This window comes from Equus quagga, chromosome 22, assembly GCF_021613505.1.
Source record: "Equus quagga isolate Etosha38 chromosome 22, UCLA_HA_Equagga_1.0, whole genome shotgun sequence".
Lineage (NCBI taxonomy): Eukaryota > Metazoa > Chordata > Mammalia > Perissodactyla > Equidae > Equus > Equus quagga.
In genome coordinates this window covers 12883665-12910750 of record NC_060288.1, presented here as the reverse complement: position 1 = coordinate 12910750, position 27086 = coordinate 12883665, and the positions used below count along the sequence as shown (strand labels likewise).

General features: G+C 39.1%; 1 protein-coding gene across 3 annotated transcripts; it reads right to left on the bottom strand.

The window, feature by feature from the left end:
* Positions 1-3681: 3681 nt before the first annotated feature.
* On the bottom strand, positions 3682-27086 carry SARAF (store-operated calcium entry associated regulatory factor). 3 transcript variants are annotated; one of them, XM_046648598.1, is made up of 6 exons: positions 26835-27086; positions 15210-15388; positions 11458-11875; positions 9194-9323; positions 8388-8537; positions 3682-6424 (listed from the first exon to the last, which is right to left on the bottom strand). In XM_046648598.1, exons 1-5 carry the CDS (start codon positions 26935-26937, stop codon positions 8435-8437), a joined length of 933 nt encoding a protein of 310 aa, XP_046504554.1. In that variant the 5' UTR covers positions 26938-27086; the 3' UTR covers positions 3682-6424; positions 8388-8434. The 3 variants fall into 3 exon arrangements, with proteins under 3 accessions (XP_046504554.1, XP_046504553.1, XP_046504552.1); XM_046648597.1 differs by having other exon boundaries at positions 8388-8482; XM_046648596.1 differs by having other exon boundaries at positions 8388-8542; positions 26835-27082.

The window sequence follows — 27086 nt, the reverse complement described above, 5'->3', positions numbered from 1 at the left end:
ACCACGTCCAGTCAACATAATATCATCAATATCATGGACTAACAGGATGTCTTGTGGAAGGAAAAGGTGCTGAAGGTCCCTGCAGACAAGTTTGACATGGGGCTGGAGAGTCCGTATATGTCAGAGTAGGACAGCAAAAGGGTTTTGCTGGCCTTGCCAGCGGAAAGGAAATTGCTTCTGGTGGTCATTACTAACAGGTGCCGAGGAAAAGCATTTGGCAGATCAAGTGCTGCGTATCAGGTACCAGGAGATGTGCTAATGTACTCAAGCAATGAAACCACATCTGGAACATCAGTTGCAACTGGAGTCACCGCTTGATTAAATTTATGATAATCCACTATTATCCTCCAAGATTCATGTGTTTTCTGCACAGGCCAAATAGGGAGGGAATGGGAATGGGGAGGTGGTGGGAATCACCGGCCTTGCATCCTTCATGTTCTTGACGGTGACACTAATCTCTGCAACCCCCTCGGAAATGTGGTGTTGCTTTGGTTTACTTTCTTTTTTTAACAACAGGAATTTGTCTCACAGTTCTAGAGGCTACAAGGCTGAGGCCAAGGCATCAACAGAGCCACGCTCCCTCTGAAGGTGCTGGACAAGAATCAGTTCCAGGCCTCTCTCCTGGCTTCTGGTGGTTTGCTGGCAATCTTGGGTGTTCCTCGGCTTATGGCAGCATAACTGCAATCTTCACATGGTGTTCTCCCTGTCTGTGAATCTCTGTGTCCAAATTTCCCCTTTTTATAATGACATGAGTCATAGTGGATTAGGAGCTCACCCTACTCCAGTATAACCTCACCTTAATCTAATTAATTACATCTGCAATGACCCTATTTCCAACTAAGGTCACATTCTGAGGTACTGGGTGTGAGGACTTCAATATATGAAATTTGGGGGGACATAATTCAACTCATAACATGTGTTAAACACATTTTTCTTGGACCTTTCTACGTCCCTCCATTTCACTTCATTTCCTCACTCCCACTGTATTCCTAGCTACCATCATTGATTACTTACATGTTTTTCCTTCCAATTAGGGTCCCCACACACCCTCTAGGCCTCTTTAATCCAGTGTCCATATTGCAGCCACTGTTGGTTTACCATTTTTGTAGGCAGAGGCAGTTCTAGTAGCTTCCACTTGGTCTTTCTTACCATAACAGCCCTCATTCCACAGGTCAGGGAACCAATGTGGGGATTCTGTCAGTTACTGAATAGGTCCAATTATGCATTCTAGAACTGGGGAAATAATCTCAGAAGGTATTCAGGGACCCAGTAGACTCACTATAAGATGAATCTGAGCTAAAACTCCATTAATCACCTGACCACCATAAGCACCTACTCTGCCTGGTGGACCACAGTAGCATTTCGGGCCTCCTAGAATGAATATCGGTTCAGAGACAGTGTCCAGTAATCCCCAAAATGTCTAATTATTTCCCTTTCCCCAGTGCACAGTCTCCCAAGTAAACAGCCATATGTCCCTTGGTGGAAGGGCTGGAGAAAGAATAACAAAATAAAATTTTGGCAGTGTAGCAGGGTTAGACTTCTGTTCACTCGAACTAGAAGTCTTCTACTTAGATCAAGCAACAATTTAGTAGACTGTCCATTTCTTTTCTTTTCTGGGTACACCATAATCAACTAGCCAACAATGTAGGTCTCTGTGAGTCAGGGCTCTCTTATTGCTGCTTTGACACTATTACAGAAACCACATCACGTTGTCTCTGGCAATTCAGTATCACCATATGGGCCCTGCTACCCTGGGATCATATTAACCTCATTGGATTTAGGGATCCCAGTTTGATGGTAGCAGTTCGCATTGCACTTTCTGACCTACAAAGAGCAACCACAGAGCTCAAGGATGCTGGGGCACCCCTCACAAATTTATTTCTCACAGTCAAGGTGAAAGGTGTGTTCTCCGGACTCTCCTAGGATGGGTGAGTAGGTCTTACATGATAAATCCACTCTAACATTCCAATCTCTTTAAGCCTTTGGATCCCTTCCTCTACAATTTACCGAGGCAGTTGTGGCATCTTGACTTTACTGTAGGCCATCTTTGAGTCCATGTTCAGCTGACAAACCAAACTGTTAGAGCCCTTTCTAATCCCTCAAACTAAAACACTGAACCCAGAATCTCTTGGTGGGTTCATATCAATAAATTTAGCCCGACTCAACTTTATATTCCTTCCACTACCATCCTACACTCCTAAGATCCATTCCCACACATACTCCCCAGATTTCTGTCTGTTTAGACTGGAAAAATCATGAGCTCTTTTGGTGTACAGTGCATTCCTCATGGATCACACTTTGTACCTCACCTTTTGGTGCCTGATGAGACTTGAGTCTAGTTAGAGGTCTAGAAGCAAAGCGGGGTAGTGAGGACAACTCCCAAGGAGAATCACAATGCCTTGCAAGGAACCCTTCTGGAGACCACTACAAGTCTTTCAGGCAAAGGAGGGTTAACCTTCTCAGAGAGGGGTGGAAAAGCTGCTTCTACTGGCAAGGAAGATTCAGCAAAATTTAGGATTCAATGTTCCCAGATTTATTGGGAAGACATAAAAAGTTTTCAGGCCATCTATGCGAAGCTTCAGGTGGGAATTGATAGCTCTGAGCTCATCCTTTTCTCTGTCCGCTTTGTCCAGCCCAATTAGGAGCAACCAGCCAATCCCATTACACGACTTGTTTGACTAAAACGTTCTAAGGTATTAAATACAGTCATGTGTCACTTAATAGGGATACGTATGTTCTGAGAAATGCGTTGTTAGAAAATTTCATCACTGTGAGAACATCTTAGACTACGCTTACACAAACCTAGATGGTATAGCCTACTACACACCTAGGCTATGTGGCACTAATTTCATGGGACCACCGTTGTATATGCGGTCCTTGACTGAAATGTCATCATGCGGTGCTGACTGTACATGGTTACCCAGAATCTTGCCTTTTACAGGTATTCGACTAGGAGCGTCCAACTTTGATTATTTTGTGTATCTCCATGGCCACATCACACTATGGACTACCAGCGCCCTCTTTACCACTGGAAATAAAGTCATTAGTGCCTTTCAGTTTAATCAGATTAGAGAACATATTACAGATCCAAGAACCAATTCAAAACACTCATCCTTAAGATTCTGTTTCTCTGGAATCACTCTGGTACCAAAATCTGTATCAGTCAGGGGTCAAGCAGACACTGAATCAGCAGCAGATATATATGGAGGAACTGCTTACATGATTTATTGGATGGAATTGGCTTACACAATTGTGCAGGCTAGCTAAGCAAGCCCAAAATCCATCAGGAGGGACAGGTGCTGACTCTTGAGCTAAAGCTGCCATCCACAGGCAGAATTTCTCCTCCCAGAAATCTTAGCTCTGTTCCCAAGGCCAGTTCAACTGACTGGATCAGGCCCACCTAGATCAGCAAGGATCACCTCCTTTACTTAAAGACAACTGATTGTACATGTTAATCACATCTACAAAAGATCTTTACAGCAACACCTAGAATAGTGTTTGATTGACTAAGGGGACTATAACCTAGCAAAGTTGACGCATAAAACTGACCATTACACCTACTAAATCAGAAACTCTGCGGTAGCACCAAGCATCTGTATTCAAAGCCCTCCAGGATTCTGCTGCTCCTTCAAGTTTGAGAACCACTGGTTTAGAGACCAAATCAATAGGGAGGAACAGACGTCAGGAGTCAACCACAATGTTTTATTACAATTAGCCAGTATCTGTTGTTTACAATTAAAGAATCTTAGGAGTTTCATCACACATATGAGGTTCTTAGTAGCAAACAACAGAAAATGACTCTACCAAATTGGGCAGAAAAGGAATTTATTAACTTATGTATCAAACAGCTCACAGAATTGATGGGAAGTGTGGAAAACCAGGCTTAGAAAGAGGCAGGTTTTCAGCCATTGGCATCCAGGCAGCACACACCCTAGCCAAGACATGTCACAGCAACTGTACAACTGAAATGTTGCCCTAGAAACTACCACCAGACCCTGGCCAATACCTCTGCTAAATCTTTCCCTACTCTGTCACTGCTGGGAATAACCTCTTAACTGTGCCACTCTCTCCGAAGACCTGGAGGAAGCATTTGATTGACAGAATTTAGACACGTGACCATGCCCTAGCTGCAAAGGGCAGGAAGAAGTAATATTTGACTGTTTTCCTTAAGGAGCTCAGAGTAGAAAGAAATACCTACGTTTGAAAGATAATTACAATGCAATGTACCGTGTACAACAGTAAAAGTGTGTACAATGCGTTAGGGAAGAACAATAGATAAACTTAAGTCATTCTGGGAGAACAGGGGTCAGAATGGAAGAGATCAAGGAGCTTTGGAGAGAAGCATCCATGAAATTACAGAAACATGCCTAACTGGTTAAAATACCAGCAATCCCATCCTAAGATCCAAAAAGTTCTGCTGAACGCTCATGTGAGTAAAACTGAAGAGCTTGTCTTCAGCTCCCTTTCATCTCTCTTCTTTCTCCTTTTTAAGCCTTCTCAACCAGGCACACCAAGCTCCCAGCTGAAGTACCCCACCTTCCCTGGGCAGCAATTCCTATCACGGGCCATCAACTGCCTAATGGGACCCAGTTGTACTGTCTTTCATTCTCTGAGTCTTAGATTTTGGAAGTGACAGCCCATAATCTTTCCCATAAATAACAAGGAAGTATAAACATACAACAGATAAAAGAGGAACAGTCCAGTGGGGGTGGGGGGAGGACCTTGAGCTCCACACGCTCAGCTTCCTTCCCTCCAGGTAGCCTCTGAGAGGCATCCAACAACAGCCCTCGGGCTCCTGGGATTAGTAATCTGAGAGCCACCAACACTAGGTTCACTCATTATCTTATAATCCCAGTGACCTGCAATAACGTGTTCAAGTAGAAATCTGAACACAGTGTTTTAGAACAGCAAATTAAATATGCAGATCACTATCACTGGCCCAATCTATGGCAGTTTTTAATTAACAAATTTTTTTACTTTGCTCTCCAAGTAAAACATACTCAATACAAGATTATCAACTCTTGTAGCAAAAATAAACAAATCAAAACCCTAAACAATAAGCAAATGGGGAAAAAGGCAATAAACTGGATTCTCTCTTATTCCATCTCCTTCTACTCAGGAAAATGGGTAAGGATCTACTGCAACATTCCTGAAGAAAATGGTGTCTCCTCCGTAACATAAATTAAAACTTCTACCAAGTTTTACCGATGGAGAAAGAATAGTTCTATTCACAATACCCTTTCAACTACTCCCTAAATCACATTTTAAAGTCTAAACAAGGGTCTGTTTGTTTTTAAATGGTTCCCAAAAGGTAAAAATGAGACTCTCGGGTCACAGAGTTTAACTCATACAGACTGTGCAATCTTTGAGGGCTAGAGATTTATTTTTTTTTTTAAAGCAACTTTTTTAGCAGAGGCTTCCTTCTACACCACTTTAAATTACTTTCTTGAAAATATTTACCAAGTGACTGGTAGTTAAGGCAAAACTACCATGGGAAATTATTGTTCAGGGAGACAGAACTTCTGCATGAACCCCTTTTCCACTGGGAAAAAGGGTAAAAAAGTAACACCAATTAGTGTCAAGGCTGTTAGAAAGAATGAGAATAAAACCACTTGTTTTTTTTTTATGTTTTCTGTCATTTTAATGTAAGATTGAAACAGATTGCTACAACGATACTTGAGATTCCACAGAGAAGTACATGCTTTTGCTATTAAAAGACCTTTGTCAAAGCATCTGAACTTCACCTCTTTCTTAAGAAATGAATAGGGAGGTTTCAAGCATTTTTGTCAGCACAAAATCATTCCCAACAATCTTCCAGATACTGACTTTCTACCTTTTCCTAAAAAAGGTAATTCTCACTTACCAGAACCCCACCACCCACTGAAGGACTCAAAGCTCCTGAGCTCTAAAGTGATCAAAACCCACACATTAGTATAATCAGTAGTTTAAAGCTTGGTTTAAATGTTTGAAGAACAGCAAACACCAAGTAATAAAGACCAAATAGATTATTATTGTTTCTACGAAGTAATGACTCACCAACTAAAACCATCTAAGATTGAAACTTTTTGTACTGAGAACCTATTGGTATAAAGCCTTCATTCTTAATGCTTCTTACAGCATCACAGGTTTTAGACATTAAACAATACACTTTCAGCATTCCACAGGAATCCTCACTTCCAAAAACTGTAATTCACCTCTGCATGTTACACTCACATACTTCTCATGTACCAATTCTAGCCTCAAATAACAGAATACAAAAAGCTATACAAGACAAAACACCACAGGACTTTTGAATATGCCCTTTCCCCAGTTGTTAGTAGGTAGCACTTTTTTTTAAGAGAAAGTGATGAAAAATCAGAAATTTTGCATCCAGTGTTGGACTTGAACTTTTCACTTTCTTATCGTCTTCTAGTACCACCATATCCTAGAATGAGAAAAGTTAAACTTCTATTAGTTTTTTTAAATGCATTAGAATTGCTTATAAAATTACAACAGTAATACATGTTTATTATGAGCAAATGAGTAAGAGAGATAGGAGGAAAGGAGAAAGTGAGCCGCCGGGTGGACCAGGGCTATGCAGGACACAGCGCATCCTCTGCCCACCACAGCCCTCCCAATCACCTAATCATCATCAAGTCCACTACACGCACACATGCTTGCTGTAAATAACCTTTGCTCAGGAAACCAATGGTTTCTTTCTTTTTTTTTTTTTTTTAAGATTTTATTTTTTCCTTTTTCTCCCCAAAGCCCCCGGGGTACATAGTTGTAAACTCTTCGTCGTGGGTCCTTCTCGTTGTGGCATGTGGGATGCTGCCTCAGCGTGGTTTGATGAGCAGTGCCATGTCTGCGCCCAGGATTCGAACCAACGAAACACTGGGCCGCCTGCAGCGGAGCGCGCGAACTTAACCACTCGGCCACGGCGCCAGCACCAAACTAATGGTTTCTATGGTGAGGACAATGTGGTACAGGCAATACTCAAAGTCCCAGCCAAAACTGCAGAGACCAATGGAGGCTAAGGTTAGTTTTGCTTGTTTTTAAACATGTATATTTATAAAATATGAATGTTGCAATCATGTGGTATATATTCTTCTGTGTCTGGCTTCTTTCTTTATATTTGGTAGATCTGTCCACATTACAGCATACAACTGTTGGTTCATTCTCACTGTTGCACAGTATTCCACTTTGTGACTATCACTCAAAGTACTCATCCATTTTACTGCTGACAGACATGTGGGTTTCTACAGGTGCAGGCTACTATGAATAAGGATGCTATCAGCACTCTTGTACTTATCTTTCAGGGTGCACATGTATGCATTTCTGGTGCTATATACCTGAGAGTGAAACTGCTGGGTCTGGAGTGTGCTTATGTTCAATTTTAGTAGGTAATGCCAAACAGTTTTTCAAAGTGATTGTATCCATTTATACTCACACCAGCACTATGAGAATTCCACTCTCACATTTCAAAGCATATTTAAATAATTTTTTTATCAATTTCAAGAATTAATCATTATTCTATAACTTCCCGCTACTGAAGAAGACAAATGCAATCCACAGCAATCCAGTGCTGCTCACTACCCGCTACATCCCAGTCCCTGCTAATAAGCTCAAGGTTTAACTCCAAATAGTTACTTGTTTTTTATAGCTTTACTTTTCACAAAATTTTCTTGTAACAGCAATAAACATTACAGTCAAATTTTTGAAAAGTATTTAAAGTATAGCTCAATACATTCTTTGAGTTTTACTGAATTTAAAAAGTTCAAACTTCTACCTAGAAAATTCCGTTTTAGAGCTTATAGGATCCCTAGATATCACAGAATTAAACACATGTGGAAACATGTCCAGGAAAGCTTAAGTTAAAACCTCAGTTAGTGGTAGAAGTGAGTCTAAAACAAATCCCTGTTTGATTTTTAAAGAACAGAAGTGAGAGGAAAGAATAAATCTGAATTACATTTTAATCTCAGTTACTTGTGCAATTAACATTCCTGGTGGGTATACCAAGTAAAACTGTGATGGTTAAATATATAGTTAGTCATCTTAAGTTCCCAAACCATTTCTGTACTTTTTATTGCTCAGTTACAGGAACATCCATATTTTTTTTTCTTTAAAGATTGGCACCTGAGCTAACATCTGTTGTCAATCTTCTTCTTTTGTTTTTCCCCCTTTCTTTTTCTTCTCCCCAAAGCTCCCCACTCCATAGTTGTGTATTCTAGTTGTAGGTCCTTCTGGCTGTGCTATGTGGGACGCCACCTCAGCATGGCCTGATGAGCAGTGCCATGTCCCCACCCAAGATCCAAACCAGGAAAGCCCAGGGCCGCCAAAGTGGAGGGCGCAAATTTAACCACTCGGCCACAGGGAGGCCCCATGAACGTCAACATTTTTGCTCTTACCTGATGCTGCCCTGGTTCTTGTCTCTGAGTTTGAACTTGCTGAATAACTACCTGGGCCTCTGCGAAGTGGTGAGTAAGCCCGGCTGTTCCACATGCTGGAGGACGAGGAAGGACAGGATGGGTGATACCAGGAGTCTGAAAAGGGGGTTGCTGCTCTATCGAGACATAACAGTGTGTCAGGCATCTTCTCATCACTATGATTTTTAAATACCTTCCTATTTTTAAACCATCAGAAAAAAAATCTTTTGTCAAGTGTGTTTTCCTCAGTGTGCTGGTAGATTAGAATTAACATGAAATACTGTTTCACGTTTCTGTCATTGTTAATGGCACCACTATGAGGGAAGAAAATGAGGGAATAAAGGCTGTTTCTTTCTGAATTCACACACAAATAAAAATCATTTAGATTTTAAGTTTATTCAACTACCATTGACACTGAAGACAATAGAAAATCTGGTCCCAAGCTCTTTCCACTCTTGCTTCTATCATTCTCCTACCAAACCAGACTGCTAACTGTTCCCCAAATGTCGTGTTCTTTCCTGCCTTCTTGCCTTTGACTTTGATGTCAACAGTATGTTCCCAATCCCATATCTATAAGGATGACATATGAAAGAAAATAACACATATAATACTGATCAAAGCACATATCGTGTACCTTGCCCATCCCCAGAGAACCTAGTTTAATACGGTAATGTCATCACAATTTACTTTCCTTAACAAAGCCAAATCCAGTCAAACTGTGAGCAAAACAAAGAAGCCTGGAATGAAAAGCTGAAGTGAACAGCAAGTGAGATAAATGCAAAACCTACCTGTTGCTGCCAAACAAATATCCTAATATTCCTCCAGTTCCCAAGCCAGTCCAGAACCCTGGCCCTGAATTGGCATATCCTTGTTGTCCCGTGAAAGCACTGCCAAAACCCGAAGCTGCACCATGCGGTCCTAGAAATAAAAATGATTTATTATGCATCCTCACTCAAACAAAACATAGTCTACAAAACCAAAGATAACATGACATTTCAGGTATTTCATCTGTACTATTTATTAATAATACTCACGCCTCAACTTATAAACAAGTTGTATTCAAAAACTGTATTCATGAAATATTGGTTTATAGCTAAGGACCACCTTTTCCACAGCCATGGAAAGGGAGGGATATATTGCAGGACAGAGGCCAGGGGTTGCTTCCTATAAGGACACATTTGCCCTGCTCAAGATCAGCTACTAGAAGAGGACCCCACTTGTCAGAGTTACTTCCTTTCTGCCTTGTGAACATCTCTAAAAGCTCTAGCTGATAGCTGTCCTTGAGTGTCTAATGGAGGAATCCAAGTGGAGGCAGCCAGGTGTTTGTATCAGCTGAGAAGTCAGGTTTTAAAGGGACCAAAAACTATCTTCTGCTCAGAGGCAGTTTTTCTTAAATATATAATATACATAACAGAAAGCATGCTAACCTTACGTGTACAGCATAACAAATTTGTACATACGTATGCGTGCATGTAACCACTACCCGCATCATTAAGACGTTTCTAGCACCCCAGAAGGCTACCTCATGACAATTCCCAATAGACACTCACTCACCCACATCAGAGATAAGCGTTACTCTGAATTCTCTCCCCATACTATAGTTTTACCCATTCCTGAACTTGCTATAAATAGAATCATATAGTAGGTACTCTTTTATGTCTGGTTTACCATTATGTCTGTGAGAGCCAACTCCCACTACTGCACATATCAGCTTTTGCTTTTTTTAGACTGATGTACAGTATTCCATTGTGTGAAAACAATCACAATTTGTCTCAGTCTAACGTTTATGGACATTCTATTTCCAGTTTTTGGCCGTTGTAAATAAAACTGCTATGAGCATTCTTGTGCCTGTCTTTTTGTGCATGCATGCATGCATTTCTCTGAGGTACGTATTTAGGAATGGAATTGCTGGGTCATGGGCTAGGTGGATGTCTAGTTTTAGTAGATACCGACAGTCTTCCAAAGTATTTTACCATTTTAACTTCTACCAGCAAGTCCCAGGTGACCACATCCTTGCCATCACTTGGTACTCCATTTTTTTGTTGTTGTTGTTGTTCTTCTCCCCAAAGCCCCCCAGCACATAGTTGTATAATCTAATTGTAGGTCCTTCTGGCTCTGCTATGTGGGACGCTGCCCCAGCTGGCTTGATGAGCGGTGCCATGTCCGTGACCAGGATCCAAACTGGCACAACTCTGGGGCGCCAAAGCAGAGCACACGAACTTAACCACTCAGCCACGGGGCCAGCTCCTACCCTGTCTTTTTAATGTTAGCCATTATGGTGGTTATACGGTGGTTAATAATGAACTCAGTGTGGTTTTAATATGCCTTTTCCTGAAGACTAATGATGCTGAGCACCTTTTCATATTTTTATTGGATACCTGGATATCTTCTTGTATTATAAAATGCCTGTTCAAGGCCTCCACCCATTTTTAAAATTGGGTTGTCTGTCTTTTCTCAGATTTGTGGGAGTTCTTTATATATTCTAGATACATGTCCCTTGTTGGAAATATGCTTTACAAATATCTTCTCCCAGTTTCTGGTTTGCCTTTTCACTCTCTTAAAGTTTTCTTTTGATGACTAGACATTCTTAATGTAATAAAGTCTAATTTATCTATCTTTTCTTTTATGGCTGGTACTTTTTGTGTTCTAAGAAATTTTTGCCTATCTCATGATCATAACAAATATTTTCCTATGTTTCCTTCTGGAAGCTTAATTGTTTTACCTTTTATGTTAAGATCTTTAATACTTAATTAATAAATTTTTGTTTATGGTGTGAGATAGAGTTCAAGGTAAATACTTATTACCAAATCTGATCAAGTTTTTCTGATTAAGATGACTTACAATTGAATGATGCATCCTTAAAACAGTAATCACAATTATCCTTATAGAGAAACAGAACAGAAGAGGTAAAAGAAGTTGAAAGTAAACAAAAAAAATCAGAAGACAAATTTGCTTTGGTTTCCCAACGTAACCATTTTCTATTTCAGAAACCAGCAGAGGATTCCCTACCTCACGTCTACCCTGCTTACTGCCATTGCCTGGGGAAACGTACCTGTGAACTCAGACTTAAAGCCCGCGGGAGGGGGTCCTGATGAGCTAGTGAATCTCTGATAAGGATGGGAATACGGCGGATACTCAGAATACGGTGGAGGAGAATCTTGACCATCACTAAGGAACAACTTATAAACTCCAAAGGCAATAGCAAGGAGCACCACGATGGTAATCAATCCACTCATGCCAGAGGAATCTGGGGAGTACAGCTTATTATAATAATTAGAGAAAGAGTTAAAGCCATGGTTTTTTCCAGACTCTCTCAGTTTCTTCAGGCCAAGTTCCGTGTAATCTAAGTTATACTCCAAGCCACAGGAACCTCTCAGTACATACTGGTCTTCAGAGGATTCATAGCCTTCACAGCTCACCACGGTTTTTCCAAATTTGTATGCAATGTCTAAATCGGTCTTACATTCCCACTGCGAAGAAAAGTACAAATAGGTTATTAGAAGCAAAAAGATTTTTTTCAGTTAATATATATTATTTGAGCTATACAGCGGTCATAAAAGTGTAAAATGAAGTAAAGGAATGATAAAATTCAGGACAATGAGTAATTCTGTGTTGAGGGGAGGGCAAATTAGAAGCTTCAAAGACACTGGTGATGCTACTGTCCTACTTCTTAAGCTGGGTGATGGGTACACGACTGTTTATTTTATTACTGTTCCTTATTCCTCATTTATACATGTAAGGAATTCTTTTGTACATATTAAGTATTTCATAATTTCTAAATTTTAAGCAAATTTTTTAAATGTCACCTTTTGCCACTGCTCAAGATGCTTTCTTTAAAAATAGAGGGTTTTTTTTAATGTTAAGGCTCAAAAATCAGCATCACATATGAAGATCTGTTATCTTCATACAGTATCAGAGATAGTATACAACATTCTGATAAAAACTTTCTACACAAATTTTATAAAACCATGGCCTAACTTTCCAAGGTCCTAACTGGCCAGCTCCTTCTTCTTGTCTTAGTCTGGAAGCTCCACTAAAATCTGTCCACCATGGGTGACCCTGCTGGTATCTGAAATAATGGTGGCACAGCTTTCAACATCACAGCAACACACAGCCACCACAGTATGACAAGTGACAGATGGGTGGTGTGGTTCCCTGACCGGGAAACGAACCCAGGCCTCAGGGGTTAGAGTGACAAATCTTAACCACTAGAAAAATGCAAAAAGAATCTGTACTAGCTTCAAAAATTTTTACCTTAAAAAACCCCCAAATTTAGTTTAAATTCTATAATCATATTTTGAGCTGAATGGTAATATGCTTCTTTAACAACATTTAAAGAGACTCAAGCTAAAATAGATTTGATTGGTTCTACTGCCTTTCTGTAAGTTTTTGGACAAATTATCCTCCTCTCTCAAACTCCAGATACACTATTTTTTTATAACAGCTTTATTGAGATATAATTCACATACCACATTCACCCACTTCAATGGTTTTCAGTATATTCACAGAGTTGTGCAGCCATCATCACAATTTTAGGATATTTTCATCACCCCAAAAAGAAATCTCATATCATGAGCATTCATTCTCTATTTCCCCCTAAATCTGCCATCAGTCTCTATGGATTTCCCTATTCTGGACACGTCATATAAATTGGAATCATACAATCTGTGGTCCTATGTGACTGGCTTCTTTCATTTAGCACAATGTTTTCAAGGTTCACACACGTTGCAGCATGTATTAGTACTTCATTCCTTTTTATGGCTGAATAATATTCCATTTTATGGATATACCACATTTTGCTTATTCATTCATCAATAATGCACATTTGGATTGTTTCTACTTTTTGGCTGTTATGAATAACGCTGCTACAAACGTTTATGCTTTTTGTGTGGACATATGTTTTCATTTCTCTTGGGTATACACCCAGGAGTGGAATGACTGGGGCATATGGCAACTCTGTGTTTAACCCTCTGAGGAACTTCCAGACAGTTTTCCAAAGCAGCTGCACCATTTTACACACCTAACAGAAGGGCATGAGTTTCTCCACAACCTCACCAACATTTGTTATTCTCTTGTCTTTTTGAGTATAGCCATCCTATTGGGTGTGAATTGATAATCTTATTGTGGTTTGACTCGTATTTCCCTGATGGCTAATGATGCTGAACATCTTTTCAAGTGTTTATAGGCCATTTGCATGTGTTCTTTGGAGGAACGTCTAGACAGATGTTTTGCCCATTTTTGAATGTGGTTATTTGGCCTCTTACTAAGTTGTCACAGTTCTTTATATATTCTAGATTTGAACAAGTCCCCTATCAGATATATGATTTGCTAAACTTTTTTTTCATTGCATGGGCTGTCATTTCACTTTCTTGATGGTGTCCTTTGAAGCTCCAAAATTTTTCATTTGGATAATATACAATTTTTTTATTTTGTTGTTGTTGCTACTCTATTTTATTTTTAAATAATTTTATTTGAAGGAAGGTTGATAAGCTTGCTGATTTAGGTAAATAAAACAAGCTAAATCTCTACTGGTAGTTCAAGTTAATTGTCATTTCCTTAATAGTGTATACTAAAAGTGGCTTCCAATTATTATATTTAAACTCTGGAAATTGGAAGAGGCTCTCTCCTGGTACTGAACATAAGTCAGTGTTGACATCCTCTATACTTCTTTGCTCACGCTGTTCTCTTCGCTATCTCCTCAGCTCTAAAAATCTTATCCGTCCTTCCTAACACAGCACATACCTTCTCCTTTAAGCCTCCCCCAATCTCTCCAACTGCACATGACTTTACAACACTTTGCTGGTGTCTACATTTAACCTGAGTGCTTGTCTTATCTCTCCAACTAGGAAGAGAGTCTGAGGGTTGGGACTCCATCTTATTTTTGTATACTACAAATTTAATATGAACGAATGACTTCACCATTAGTGTCTTTTCCATCAAGACTGTAAAAGTAACTTAAAAGTAAAATGAGAGTGGGACTTTTGCTTTAACCAGATGAGTCTATGATTCAATGAGCAATACTGGGAAAAAATATTGTGAAATAAGTACCATCCAGTAAATATGAACTCTCTGAATTGCACAGCCCATGCATAAAGGTTCTATCAAACAAGAAGATCATTCTGATGGAAGGGGAAATAGTCAACACAACATTCTTGCCTAATAACCAGCCATCTCAAATCCTTTTTGAAAGCAGGCAGAATATAAAGGAGAAACATATTAGTAGTGATTTAAACTGAATTTATTTAATAAACTCTATTCCATTTCTAGAGCATATTAAATTTCAAGGAAATGTTCTGCCCTAAGTATAAAATGCCAGGGTCTCAAAGACAATAAATAAAGCCCACTGAAATGCTTTCACTCAGAAGTAACCACCCTCAGTTCTAGAACAATTTCAAAATCAAGTGTTTGAAACACAGTACGGATACGTGTACTCACACTACTTACAATCTCTCATTCCTGATCATCTTAACTTTATTTCTTAAGGGTAGGCTGGTATTCTTTGGGGAATGACAGGAAAACGACAACCAGAAGAGATCCTTTACCCCCACCCCCAAGTAGATAAAAAATTTTGGAAATTTACTAATGTCTTAGAAGAAATTCATGGTACAAAAATTAAAAAGACTCTTTCTAGGCTTTTAAATCAGTTCATTTCTTTTGGAGGATGTCCTTCCAGAGAATTTATACCGACATATCTTAGGTTAACCTAAGATACATGTGCTTCTCAAAAATACTGATTAATGTGCCAATAAACACTTTATTGAATAAAAATTCCATTTAAAATACCATCAACATAATGAATTTTACCTGTACATCATAACCATCCCAGCCTTTGTTCTGACACTGTATGACTTTTGGGGTGTAAGAATCACATCCAGCTGTGCCTCCAACACATCTCAACTGTGGGATCGGATCCAGTCTACGGGAGGTGGTATAGCGGTCATAGTGGAGGGTAAGAGCTTTTATATCCCGTAACAATATTCTGTCTGAAACAGAAAGAACATAAAGGAACAGATAGTAAATACATTGTCAAACACAGAAAGATTCATCCTAATAAAACTCCTGGCATAGCAAATACTTTCAAAAGTGTCTTTCTCGTCTTTTGAGGAGACGAGTAAGAAAGAAAAGATGAAAGAGTTTCCCAAAGCCATCCCAACAATGCCCAGGCCTTCTGCCCAAAATCCAGATGGTCACACCTTTAAAGCTTCCCTTCATTTCAGGCTGGATGCCTCCCAAATTGCTTCTATATCACAAGTTCTATATAACTTTTACAAAATCAAAACAAAAAGTTCATTAACCTGAAAGGTTGTACTATTATATGGCAACAGTAATGGTTAATTAAAAGGGCAAAAAGTATACCTGAATGTTCCTGAAGCACATTTAATGACAAATGTCTGTCAAGAGGTGAATGGATTAATAAAATTTTGGCCTATTTGCACAGTGGAATATTCTACAGCAGTTAAAATGAGTGAACTAGAACTCATGCTTCAGATTAGAAATAGTAAAAACATATTAAGCAAAATGCAAGCTGCAGAATGTTTAGTATGATAGCTTTATATAAACCTGGAAAACCAGCAAAACGGTAACATATTGTTAACGTCTATACATATATGCATATACATATATACATAAAATGATAGTATGAAAACATGCACAGGAATGATTAAACACCAAATTCAGATAAGCATCTCTGAGAAGAGAGGGAGAGAAGAGACTTTAGCTCTATGTCTAATGTTTTAATTCTTTGGGGAAGGGGGAGGATGATTTGCTACAAAGAGGGTAAAATGTGAAGGTTTAACAAAATAGGGTGGTGAGTGCATGCGAGTTCACCGTGCACTTCTGTATGTTTAAATATTTCAAATATTTCACAATTTTAAAAATTAAAAATGTTTAAACTATTTCACAAATTGAAAATCACATTGACAAAGAGGCTTAAAAATAAGTCAAAACAATGAAATTACGTCTGGCATTCATGTACCTAAATGAACATTAAAGTATTATTGGAAAATCAATAGTCTTCCTACTTATGACCCTTGAGTTATGACTGGCTCTGGACTGGTTCACTCAACATCCATTTCACCCTCAAACTTGTACGCCTTCTTGCAAAGCTACAAGAACCCCCAAACCTCCTGCGGCTACAGTTGCCAAAAGTGATTTCGGTTCTGCCAGCCAGAGGGATTCAAGCAAGGTCTGGAGAGCAGCCCTTAAACTTAGATTTAAGTGCTCTGTTCTTTGACTGGCAAGCACAGTCATGGGGGCTCTGGGTCTCACTGACAGTGTATAGCATCCAACTCCCTATATTCAACCTGTCAAATGAGCCAAATTTGCTGCCTCCCAAATTCCACTAAAACTACAACAAATGGATGGTCTTGGTGATATGAACGAACAAGATCAGGTAAAATAGAAAAGGAGATGGCAACAGTTTTGGAAGGTGAAAGCAGATGGACCAGTGGTCGGTGACCAGACCTAAGTAAAAGTCAAATGCCAGACCAGCAGGGGGGAAAACTGAGAACCAGCCTGACATACATAATAGAATCCCTAAAAGGAACAGGAAATGGAAGCTCTTGAACTGGAGATACCTACAATAAGAGTACAAGGTGAAAGCTACTTACAAAGAAGCTACACTCCCATCTCCTCTCCCCAGCTCTATGCTGCTGCACCTGCCCCTTCTGCACCCAGGAAAATGTCTGGAGACTCAAGGGCTCTGCACTGAGGCGTACCTGGCACATTAGAGGCCATGGGTATAAAGACATAACAGGAAGCCCAAGTAACTACAGGAAGTAGTATAGTAGTCATAGTGGAGGGTAAGTGCTTTTACATCCTGCAACAATTCTGTCTGAAACGGTAAGAACACAGATGAACAGATAATAACTATCTTATCAAACACAGAAAGATTCATCCTAATAAAACTCTTGGCATAGGAAATACTTTCAAAAGTGTCTGAACGCTGAAATGCTGAAAGCACAGACCTCTTTCCCGGCATGGCTCACAAAATGCCAGCAACCACTCCTTTGCCCTCTGAATGAGAGACTGGAAGTCTATTCCCTTTATAATCTAACCAATAAGAAAAATACACTGACATCAAGACTTCCCTCCAAAAAAGGACCAGCCAAGTAACCCTACAGGCACAAGGTCACCCCACAGTAAAGCTCAAAATCCAAAAGCACCAACCACACATACTGATGGCTTCCAATTGGCTTTTTGGTTCACACCCTTAATCATGAGCAGACAGGCAAGGATTACTAAAAATACGAGGAAAGCCCCCAACACAGAATACAGCAACCAGGACAAAACAAAACAATTTGGAGGAAAGAGAGATTGTACAGGGAGAAGAAAACTTTAAAAAAAAAAAGTTAAAGTTATGATATTCTCAGAGAGATAAAGGAAAACATTATATTCACGAAACAATCATTTTTTTTAAAGGAACACTCAGAGAACAAAATAAGAGCTCTTGGAAATTAAAAACAGGGCAGCTGAGATGAAAAACTCAGTAGAAAGTTTCAAAGTTAAAGGTAAGAAAATCTAGCAAGTAGAGCAAAAAGATGGAAAGTAGGAGTGGAAAAAACAGAAAATTGCAGGACCAGTTCAGGAAGTCCAAAAATCCAACAGGGGTTCCAGAAAGAAAGAGCAGAGAAATCAGATAAGATAACTCATTGATACAATTCAAAAGTTCCCACAACTGAAGGACATGAGTTGTCATATCGAAAGACTCAATAAAGACCCAGGCCTCAAAAGAGACCCACAGAAAGGCATATCATAAAATCTTAGAACACTGTAGACAAAAACTGCCAGAGGAAAAGGGGAAAAACAGGTCACATACAAAAGATTAAGAATTAGAAAAGCTTCTGCTCTCTCAACGGGATAGAAGAAGAAAATGGAGAAATGTCTTCAAAAACTCTAATGGAAAAACTTTGGCTGGGTATAGAATCCCAGATTGTCACTCACGCAGGAGGATAGAATTTTCAGGTATCTAAACGTTTCAAAAGATTTATCTCCCAGGTATCCATTCTCACTAAGATACTAGAAGCTTTTCACCACTAAGAGAAAAAACAAATAAACAAAGAGAAAGACATGAAAATCAGAGAAGTAAAGAAAAAATAATGGTATACAGAGGGACAAAGGGAATCCCAAGGAGAATGACGAATGAAGGTACCAGGATGACAGCCGTGGACCAGTCAGGGCAACAAGTCCACACGGGATGAGTACATACTGCTCCAAAGACATGAGGGCTGCCAGCAAAAGATCCCCACTGCTACTGTACCATCTCTTTTACACCTGAGGACAGAGTGCCCAGGTGACCCTAGCTTTGGTTTTTATCTGTATTTGGTTTGTTTTCACCTTTAGCTGAGAAAGTTCCTCTTTTTAACTTCACGTCCTGCTCCCTTGGGTCAGCTGGGGACACTCATGTCACCCCACAGAAGCATTCTAGCTTTAAGCTATTCCTGAGTGCTCAGATAGACCATGGTAAGCACAGAAGCAAAAGACACAGAGCAACCCACTACCTCTGACCGTACTTCTGCTGGATGTTCAGCACCCGGACCACAAGAGCCCTCAAGAGATGCCCTAATTATGGTGAGCCCCTGTTTCCCATGACTTTCCCCAGCAACTTCCTCAGATAGGCTCTTAAAATCTTAGGAAGCAAGAGACTCTCTTTATACTGCTAGAAAAACAGCTAGAGAGTTTCTTAAAAACTTTTAGAGTGTTACCACACACATGGGTAGAAAAACTAAAGTAAGAAAATTATTCATTCAGAAGTAAGGAAAGGGATCACCTCTGGGAAAAGGAATGTGCTTAGAAAGGAACATAGAGAATTCTTTCTCTTAACTGGGTGGGAGTACACTGGTGTTCACGTCATTATTCTTCTTTAAACTATACATATATGTTTTACTTATGCTTATACTTTATATATGATATGTTTCATGATTTTTTTAAATCTAAAAGTAATACCTTTTCCTCTTGAAAAGCAAACCCTACTCTTCCTCCAATTTCACCCTTCAGTGATAAAAATTAACAGCCTGGTAAGTACCTATTTCTTGCTCACTCTAACAGAGATATATACAGGGTTGATTTTTATTAGTTTATTTTTGTAAAAATTGAATCATACAGTGCACATTACTCTTCATATGGCTTTTTCACTTAACCATATATCATGGACATTCCTTCATATCAGTAGATACAGATCCTATTTATACTTATTTACCAAAAAAGAACTTAATAAATTTGACTAGGCTGAGAGTACCAGCCACACTGTCTCATCAAAATGCAATAAAATAAGAAACATAATTACATAAAATAATGTAACAAAATATAAAATAATAAAAAGGTGACTGAAAATAACTTAATTGGAAAATAAGAAACATAACATTTGCAGCAAAAGGATATCAAAACAAATTTAGGGGCTGCCCCTTGGCTGAGCGATTAAGTTCGCAGGCTCCACTTCAGCAGTCCAGGGTTTCACTGGTTCAGATCCTGGGCGCAAACATGACACCACTCGTCAGGCCATGCTGAGGTGGCATCCCACATGCCACAACTAGAAGGACCCACAACTAAGATATACAACTATGTACTGGGGGGACTTGGGGAGAAAAAGCAGGGAAAAAAAAAAAGAATATTGGCAACAGTTGTTAGCTCAGGTGCCAATCATAGGGGAAAAAAAAAATTTAGAATTGGGCTTACAAACTCAAATGCCTTCGTGCCACTCAGATATCTAAAATATATGTACAGTCACTGGATGAAGGTGGCTAAGTGCAGGAAGTGGTAGGGCTTGTGCTAAATGGAGAATTCAAATGCCAACTAAAGCCATTCAGGTTTTAAAATTGCAAAGTGATTCGGTCCAATGAAAACATTTCTGTAAACTTCAGGCTCTGATATAAGTTTTTTTAAAAAACCAAAATCTATAGGCGATAGAGGAATATTTACAGACTAGACGTTTTTATTGTTTTTAAGTTGGACATAAATGAACTAGGTTTTCATGCTAAGAAATCAGAAAAAAATAAATCAAAATAAAATAAGAGGGAATAACTAAAGATAAAAATCTTAGAATTTAAAAAAGTGAAAAAACTAAAAAAAAAAGATGGTTCTTTGTAAAATAGAAAAGCAGTACCTAAAACTGCTCTGTAGAAAACTACAAACTTTACTTCAATACATAAAAGGTGAAAATCATAAATGGAAACTTGCATGATATACATAGATGGGAATACCACATAGTAAATTGCCAATTCTCTCCAAATTAATCTATAAAGTCAATGAAATCCTGATCAAAATACCAACAGAATACTTCTTTGAATCCTGAAAATTGAGTCCAAAACTTAAGTGTGAAAATGTAGAAAAACTGCTGAGACTATTTGAAGAAACCAACAAAGAAAGAAAATTTGGGCTATAGATATCAAAACAGATCATGAAATCTATAGTAACATAAACAGTATAGTATTGGCACAGGATTAGAAAAATTGATCAATGAAACAAGTACCCAGAAACAGAGACTCATGGGTATATGAAAATTTAGTATATGACTAAAGTGGCATTTCAATATAGAGAAAGAAGAACCAATCAGTCAAAAAGTAATACTGGGACAAGAGACTATCCATGGGCAGGCAGGGGTAGTTAGATCTCTATCTTATACCATGTACAAAAATTAATCCCTGATGGTTAAAAACATACAACAAATTAAAAATACTGGAATAAAGCACAACAGAATATGTTATGAGCCTCGGATGGGGAAGGTCTGAAAAGCAAAGACTGACCAGTAAGATAATGACCGTGGTTGATCAAATCATGCTCAATCTATGAAAATCCAAGAATCCATAATAACACTCAGCGAACACCAAAACCTCATCTGTCGCTACTTAAAGTGGCTACCCAATTACCTCCTTACTTTGAAAATTGATAATTAAGGATTAAAAATTAAATATTTATCCTGACTTTCCAGCAGGAGCTACAATCTGAAATAGCCTCAGTTGATAAGGGAAATTTCAACTTTACTAAAGAATGCCAGCTAATAAATTTAGAATAAATGACAATTAGAAAAATGATCGTTTTAATTTTATAGCCCCTAAAGAAACTGATTCAGACAAGGATTAATTAGTTTTAAATTCATTAAGTGAACAAATATTGGTGTGCTGCCAAGTAACATTACACAGATTGCTTTCTAGTCACAAACCAGAAAAATGAAACTTCACAAGGGAGAGAGAAGACCATTTTAATCCACCAGCCAATCTTGGCATGGCTAATGGTAGAACAAGTTGATATTATAGGATCTCCTGTGATGTAGTCCCCAAAAGTATTTAATATGAATCTAATCAATCAGATCTAACATCCAGTTTACTAGAAATACAGGGAAGAAAAAAACAAGCTAGACACCACGAGAAAACAGAATATCCAGAAGGTAGGATGTTAAAAGACAGCTGGCCCAATCCCTTCAGCAAAGCAGCAGCATGAAAAAAAGGGATTGTTCTACATTTAAAAAGACTTACAAGATAACACAATCAGATGTGATGCATGGTCCAGGATTGGGTCCTGGTTTCAACAAACTAGCTTAGACACATTAGGGACAACTGTGATATCCGAATATGGAATGGGTAATTAGTTGATATTATGAAATTAGAATTAATTTTGTTAGGTGTAATGTTATTTCTACCATGTGGGGAAAACTTCCTTTTTTAAAAAATAAAGGTGAATATTGAAGGATTTAGCAGTGGCCTGTCATGATGCCCAAAATTTACATTAAAATGTTTCAACTTTTTTAAGTGTTGAAAGAAAACAAAGAATATCAAAAGATTGATAATTTTCATCAAAATTTAAAATATCTCTCCCAGAATTCCTCCAGTAGTCTGACTAGAATGACTTAGCATCAAGGGGTTCCAGTAAAATTGTCACTAGCCATGGACCCTAACTCACTTCTCTTGTATTGCCTAAACTCTAACCTTTTTCATGTGTTTGACCTAATTCTCTTGTCTTGTTAAAAGGTGCAAATGTTCCTTTCTTTGGGGTTTTAAGCTTAAGTGATTTCAACTATGTTCCAGGAAGAAGCTCTAAGCGACAACCGCTCCAGACCCATCCACTCTGAACCAGGCCAGACCAGTCCAGACGGCAACCACAAGAATGACACCTGTGCAGACAGGCAGAGAGTTGTACTAAAGTAACCTGCCCTCATTAAGGTCCTAAACTATCCTCCTCTGGGAGGGGTGAAGCAGCCATTTTTAGATCATACAATGTATGTAAAAGCATGATTTCAAACCACACATGTGCAAGCTTATGCCCACCTCTACATGTGATGATGAAACTTCCCCTTTGAATATTCATTTCCTACCCCAAATAAAGGTCCCTACATCCCCAAGCTCAGAGAGCCATAGATTTGTGAAACTGTTCTCTATCATCTCCATTTTCTTTGCCACATGCCACAAATAAAAATTCTGCTCTGTGAGACAACTACTTCTGGTGCAGTTTGATTTAACTCACCAAGAAGAGGCCTGCATTTGGTCCAGTAACAAAAGGAGTATTTGGCTTTTCCAGTATTTACATGGAAACCAAGAAGGTAGAGAATGGCTTCTGAGTAATCATCCAATAGTGTCTGTCTCTCTTAGTGCAAAGAGTAGAAGCAATAACATTGTCTTGAGAGTCTCTGGACCTACGAAATTCAAGAGAATTTCTCAAAAGACAACACTGTTAGAATTTGATAAAATAGCTTGATATTTTATCAATTTCCAAAAGTCAACAGCTTTTTCTATACCTATAACATCCAATTAGAAATGAAAATAGAAAGCCTATATCAAATTAGTGACTACATACATAAAATATCTAGAAATAAACTTAAGATCAATATATGATATACGTAAAATATATATAATTATATAAATATATATATTATATATAAATATAATAAGACCTAAATAAATTTAATGTACTTCCAACCAGGAACTCAATGGGGTTTTTTTTTTTTTGGAACTGGAAAGAAATTATGTTAAAGGTCCTATGAAAAAATTAACGTCTAGAAATAGCCAAAAACTTTTTTAAAAAGAATGCATTGCTTTACCAGATAATAAAGCTTACTATAAAATTACTGTAATCAAAATGTTTGGAATTGGAACAGAAAGAGACAAGAGAAATGTGAAACAAAAGAGAGTCTAGAAATAAATCCTGATATATGTGGGAATTCAATATAAGATAAAGTGGGCTTTTTGACTTAGTGTAAAAAGGATAGCTTCTTTAATAAATGACCCTGGCATCACTGACTATACTGCTGGAAGAAATCCACCAAAAGCTATACAAAAACTTAATTCCACATGGGCTGACGACCTAAAATTTCAAAGAATTATATTAAAATAAAATATGCTATATTAAACCCAAACTACCTCCTCATACATAAAAAACTATGAACAATGAAAATGTTCAATTGTTTACAAAATCAGACTAAATAACAGGAATCACAATAACTTGGATGTATTGTGGCAGGGTTGAGATAGCGCAAAGAACAGTGAAATAAATTCCTGTCACCAACTTGCTACATGACTTTGGCCAAGTCACTTAATTTATCTGTGTAGAAGTTTCTTCACCTATAAAATTATGCCAATAATATCAACCTTAAAACTGGTTGTGAAGTTTAGACATGATTTACTAAAATTATCTAGCAGAGTACTTGACACACAATAAGAGATCAAGCACGATAAACATTACTGAGAATGTTTACAGTGCTATATACACATGGGGTATTTTTACCATAACCCTACAGCATCTTTCCTCCCTAGCAGTCCTAAAGGTTGCTGTGTTTTGTGTCCCTCAAAATTCATACGTTGAAGCCCTAATCCCCGATATGATGGTGCTCAGAGGCAAGGCCTTTGAGAGGTGATTACTTTTAGACAAGGTGGTGAGGATGGAGGCCCCATGATGGAATTAGTGGTCTTGAAAGAAGAGGAAGAGACCAGAAGCCTCTCTCTCTGCCACTGAAGACATAATGAGAAGACAGCCATCTGCAAACCAGAAGGAGGGGCCTCAACAGACACCGAATATGCTGGCAGCTTGATCTTGGACTTCCCAGCTTCCAGAATGTGAGAAATAAATGCTTGTTTAAGCTAGCTAGTCTATGGTGTTTTGTTACAGCAGCCTGAACTAAATCAAGGTCTAAGAACAAAATGCTCACACCCACTAGTTACATCAATCAAGGGACACACAGAGTTCCCTGGAGTCGAGACTCACAAATCGAAATCCACTTGCAGGTCTCAAACTTAAGATGAACAAAATCAAACTCCCCAAACCTGATTCTCCCCAAATCTTTCACGTCTCAGGAAACAGTGACTCTACCCTTCTCATCACTCAGGTCAAAAACCTTGGAGTCATCTTGGACTTCTCTCCTTCTCTCATCCCTACATCTAATCCACCAGAATATCCCGTGAGTTCCATCAAAATAGGTGAGAAGAGAATCCAACCACTCTCACCAACTCCACTGCTTCTCCTCTGTCCCAAACCAGCACCACTCTTGGAACCCAGTGTACAGGCAGTGGCCTCCCAGCTTCCCCACTACCTCCTACAGTCTCAAAATACAAGTCATAGCAGGTCATTTACTCCTCCTCCTGCTTCAGGTTTCTGAGCAAATGTCACCTTAACAGCAAGTTCTTTCCTAACCAATGTTTTGAAAGGCCCTAGTTCTGCCTGCACACTCTGTCCTGCTCACCCTGTTTTATCATCGTCCATACCACTCTTCACAATATGAAATGCTATCTACATGTTTATTTGTTTACTGTCTATTTCTCCTAAATAGATGTAAACTCCTTGGAGGCAGACACTTGCTATACACCCAATACCCAGAAGAGTCACTTAAATATAAGACTAACTCAATAAATTCTGAAAATTCTTAGGTAATCTCTTTAGAACCGGTACTATTTTTTTCCAAACAAACTATTGCTCCTATGTTAGCTAAAGACAAAGTGCATCCAAAGTCAAAACAAAAGACAAATTAGGGAGTGACTATTACTTTACCAAAGGACTTGCTAAAAGTTAACCCAATAAAATACCTTTATAAAACAGTTCCTCTAGGTAAACTTAAAGTATAATTTATGAAAATTGATTGTGGTCATTCTGCAAAATATTTTGGTGCTTTCTGTTCCAGAACAACAGTCTTATAGTAGGCAGACTAAGAGCTACCAAGAAGCAGTTCACTATTTATTTAAATTTGGTTCCTCTTTTTTTTTTTTAATTCCCCTGACTCTGTAAACTTCCTTTTTTATTTAAGACTTGTGAGAGTTCAATTAATTAATGTTTCATTCCAGTTTTTAAATTATAATTCTGACCAAAGTCTCCTATTTACATACAACTTTCTAGGAATACATAAGGAAAATGTACATTTAAATCCAACATGGCTTTTTATTTATTAGTAATAAAACATTCACATCAAATGAGTTACTCAAAGTCAAGTACCGGCAAACAGCATCTTCTCTCTCATTTCAGTACTTAGGAATAAAACAGAAAATTATAGAAATAAACCTGTTGCTTAGGTTCAAAAACATGGGCATTTCCTATCACCAAATCACAATGCAATATTGGTACACTTTCCACATCTTAACATCTTTACTCCCCAACCAAAAATGTTTTGTTTCAGTCACTTTTTACATAATTCCAATTTAACAGCATGCCATCGTTTACTAAAAAGAAATCTGTTTGTAGGTGTGTGTGTGTATATACATATACACATATATATTAGTTACACAGAAATATTACCGATTCTATAAAAGTTCTTTCGACAATTCCAGTAACACAGTGATATAAAAGAAACTTTTTCCTAGAAGTCACTTATCATGTACCATCACACACACAAAAAATAAGATGCAAATATGTTCTAAATTCTAGCGTACGGTGAATAAACAATGGGAAAGCCGGCGTACTGCAATGTACTTCACCGTAATGGTCAGAATAAGAAGCATGAGTTCTGCTCACATAAATAGCACAGTCTGTGATTCTGCTAACCTACCTACAAGGTTTGCAGCCCTGTCCACTAAGTGTGACTCAGAGCCTGCCGGAGCCACGGCCACTGCCAGCCATAGCAACAGGCAGCCATGACAACAGTCCGCGACGATGACATCAGACAGTCATAACAACAAAGCAAGACGCGCAGGTGAGTGTCGAGCTTTCCAGTCAAACTCAGGGATGAAGGCTGTAGCCCAAGAAAGGAGAAAGTGGACAAATTCTGGGAGTCCAGAGAAGGGAGAAAGGGGATGTTACGAATACGGAGTCGTCCAGCCCCGCCCACTCCCCACAGTTCCCCTCGTCCGGAGGACGTCTGGGAGAGCAAAGGGGCCAGGCAGCGCGCAGATGAAGGGAGAAGATGGAAATAAGGAATTCCGGTAGAAGGGCTCAAGGGGCGGCGAACGGAACGGGTCGCCCGCGGGGCCTCTCAGCGCCGGCTGAAGGCAGCAGGAAGGGGCGAGTGAGGACACCACTCACCAGGGTCGCTCCAGCCCAGGGCAGGGCCTGCGATCAGCAGAAGCAAAAGGAGGCTGAGGCGAGGGCAGGGCCCGGCTGCTTCCGGCCCGCCGGCCGAGGCCATGGCGCTCGGGGTGGACGGCGCGCGGGGCCAGGACCCGAGCTGCGGAAGTCGGCGCGCCACCGCGCAGCGACGGCGAGGGCCACGGCAGCGCAGCAGGGAACAGGAGCCGGCAGCTACGGAGCCGCAACCGCGGCGAAGCTCCGTGCGCC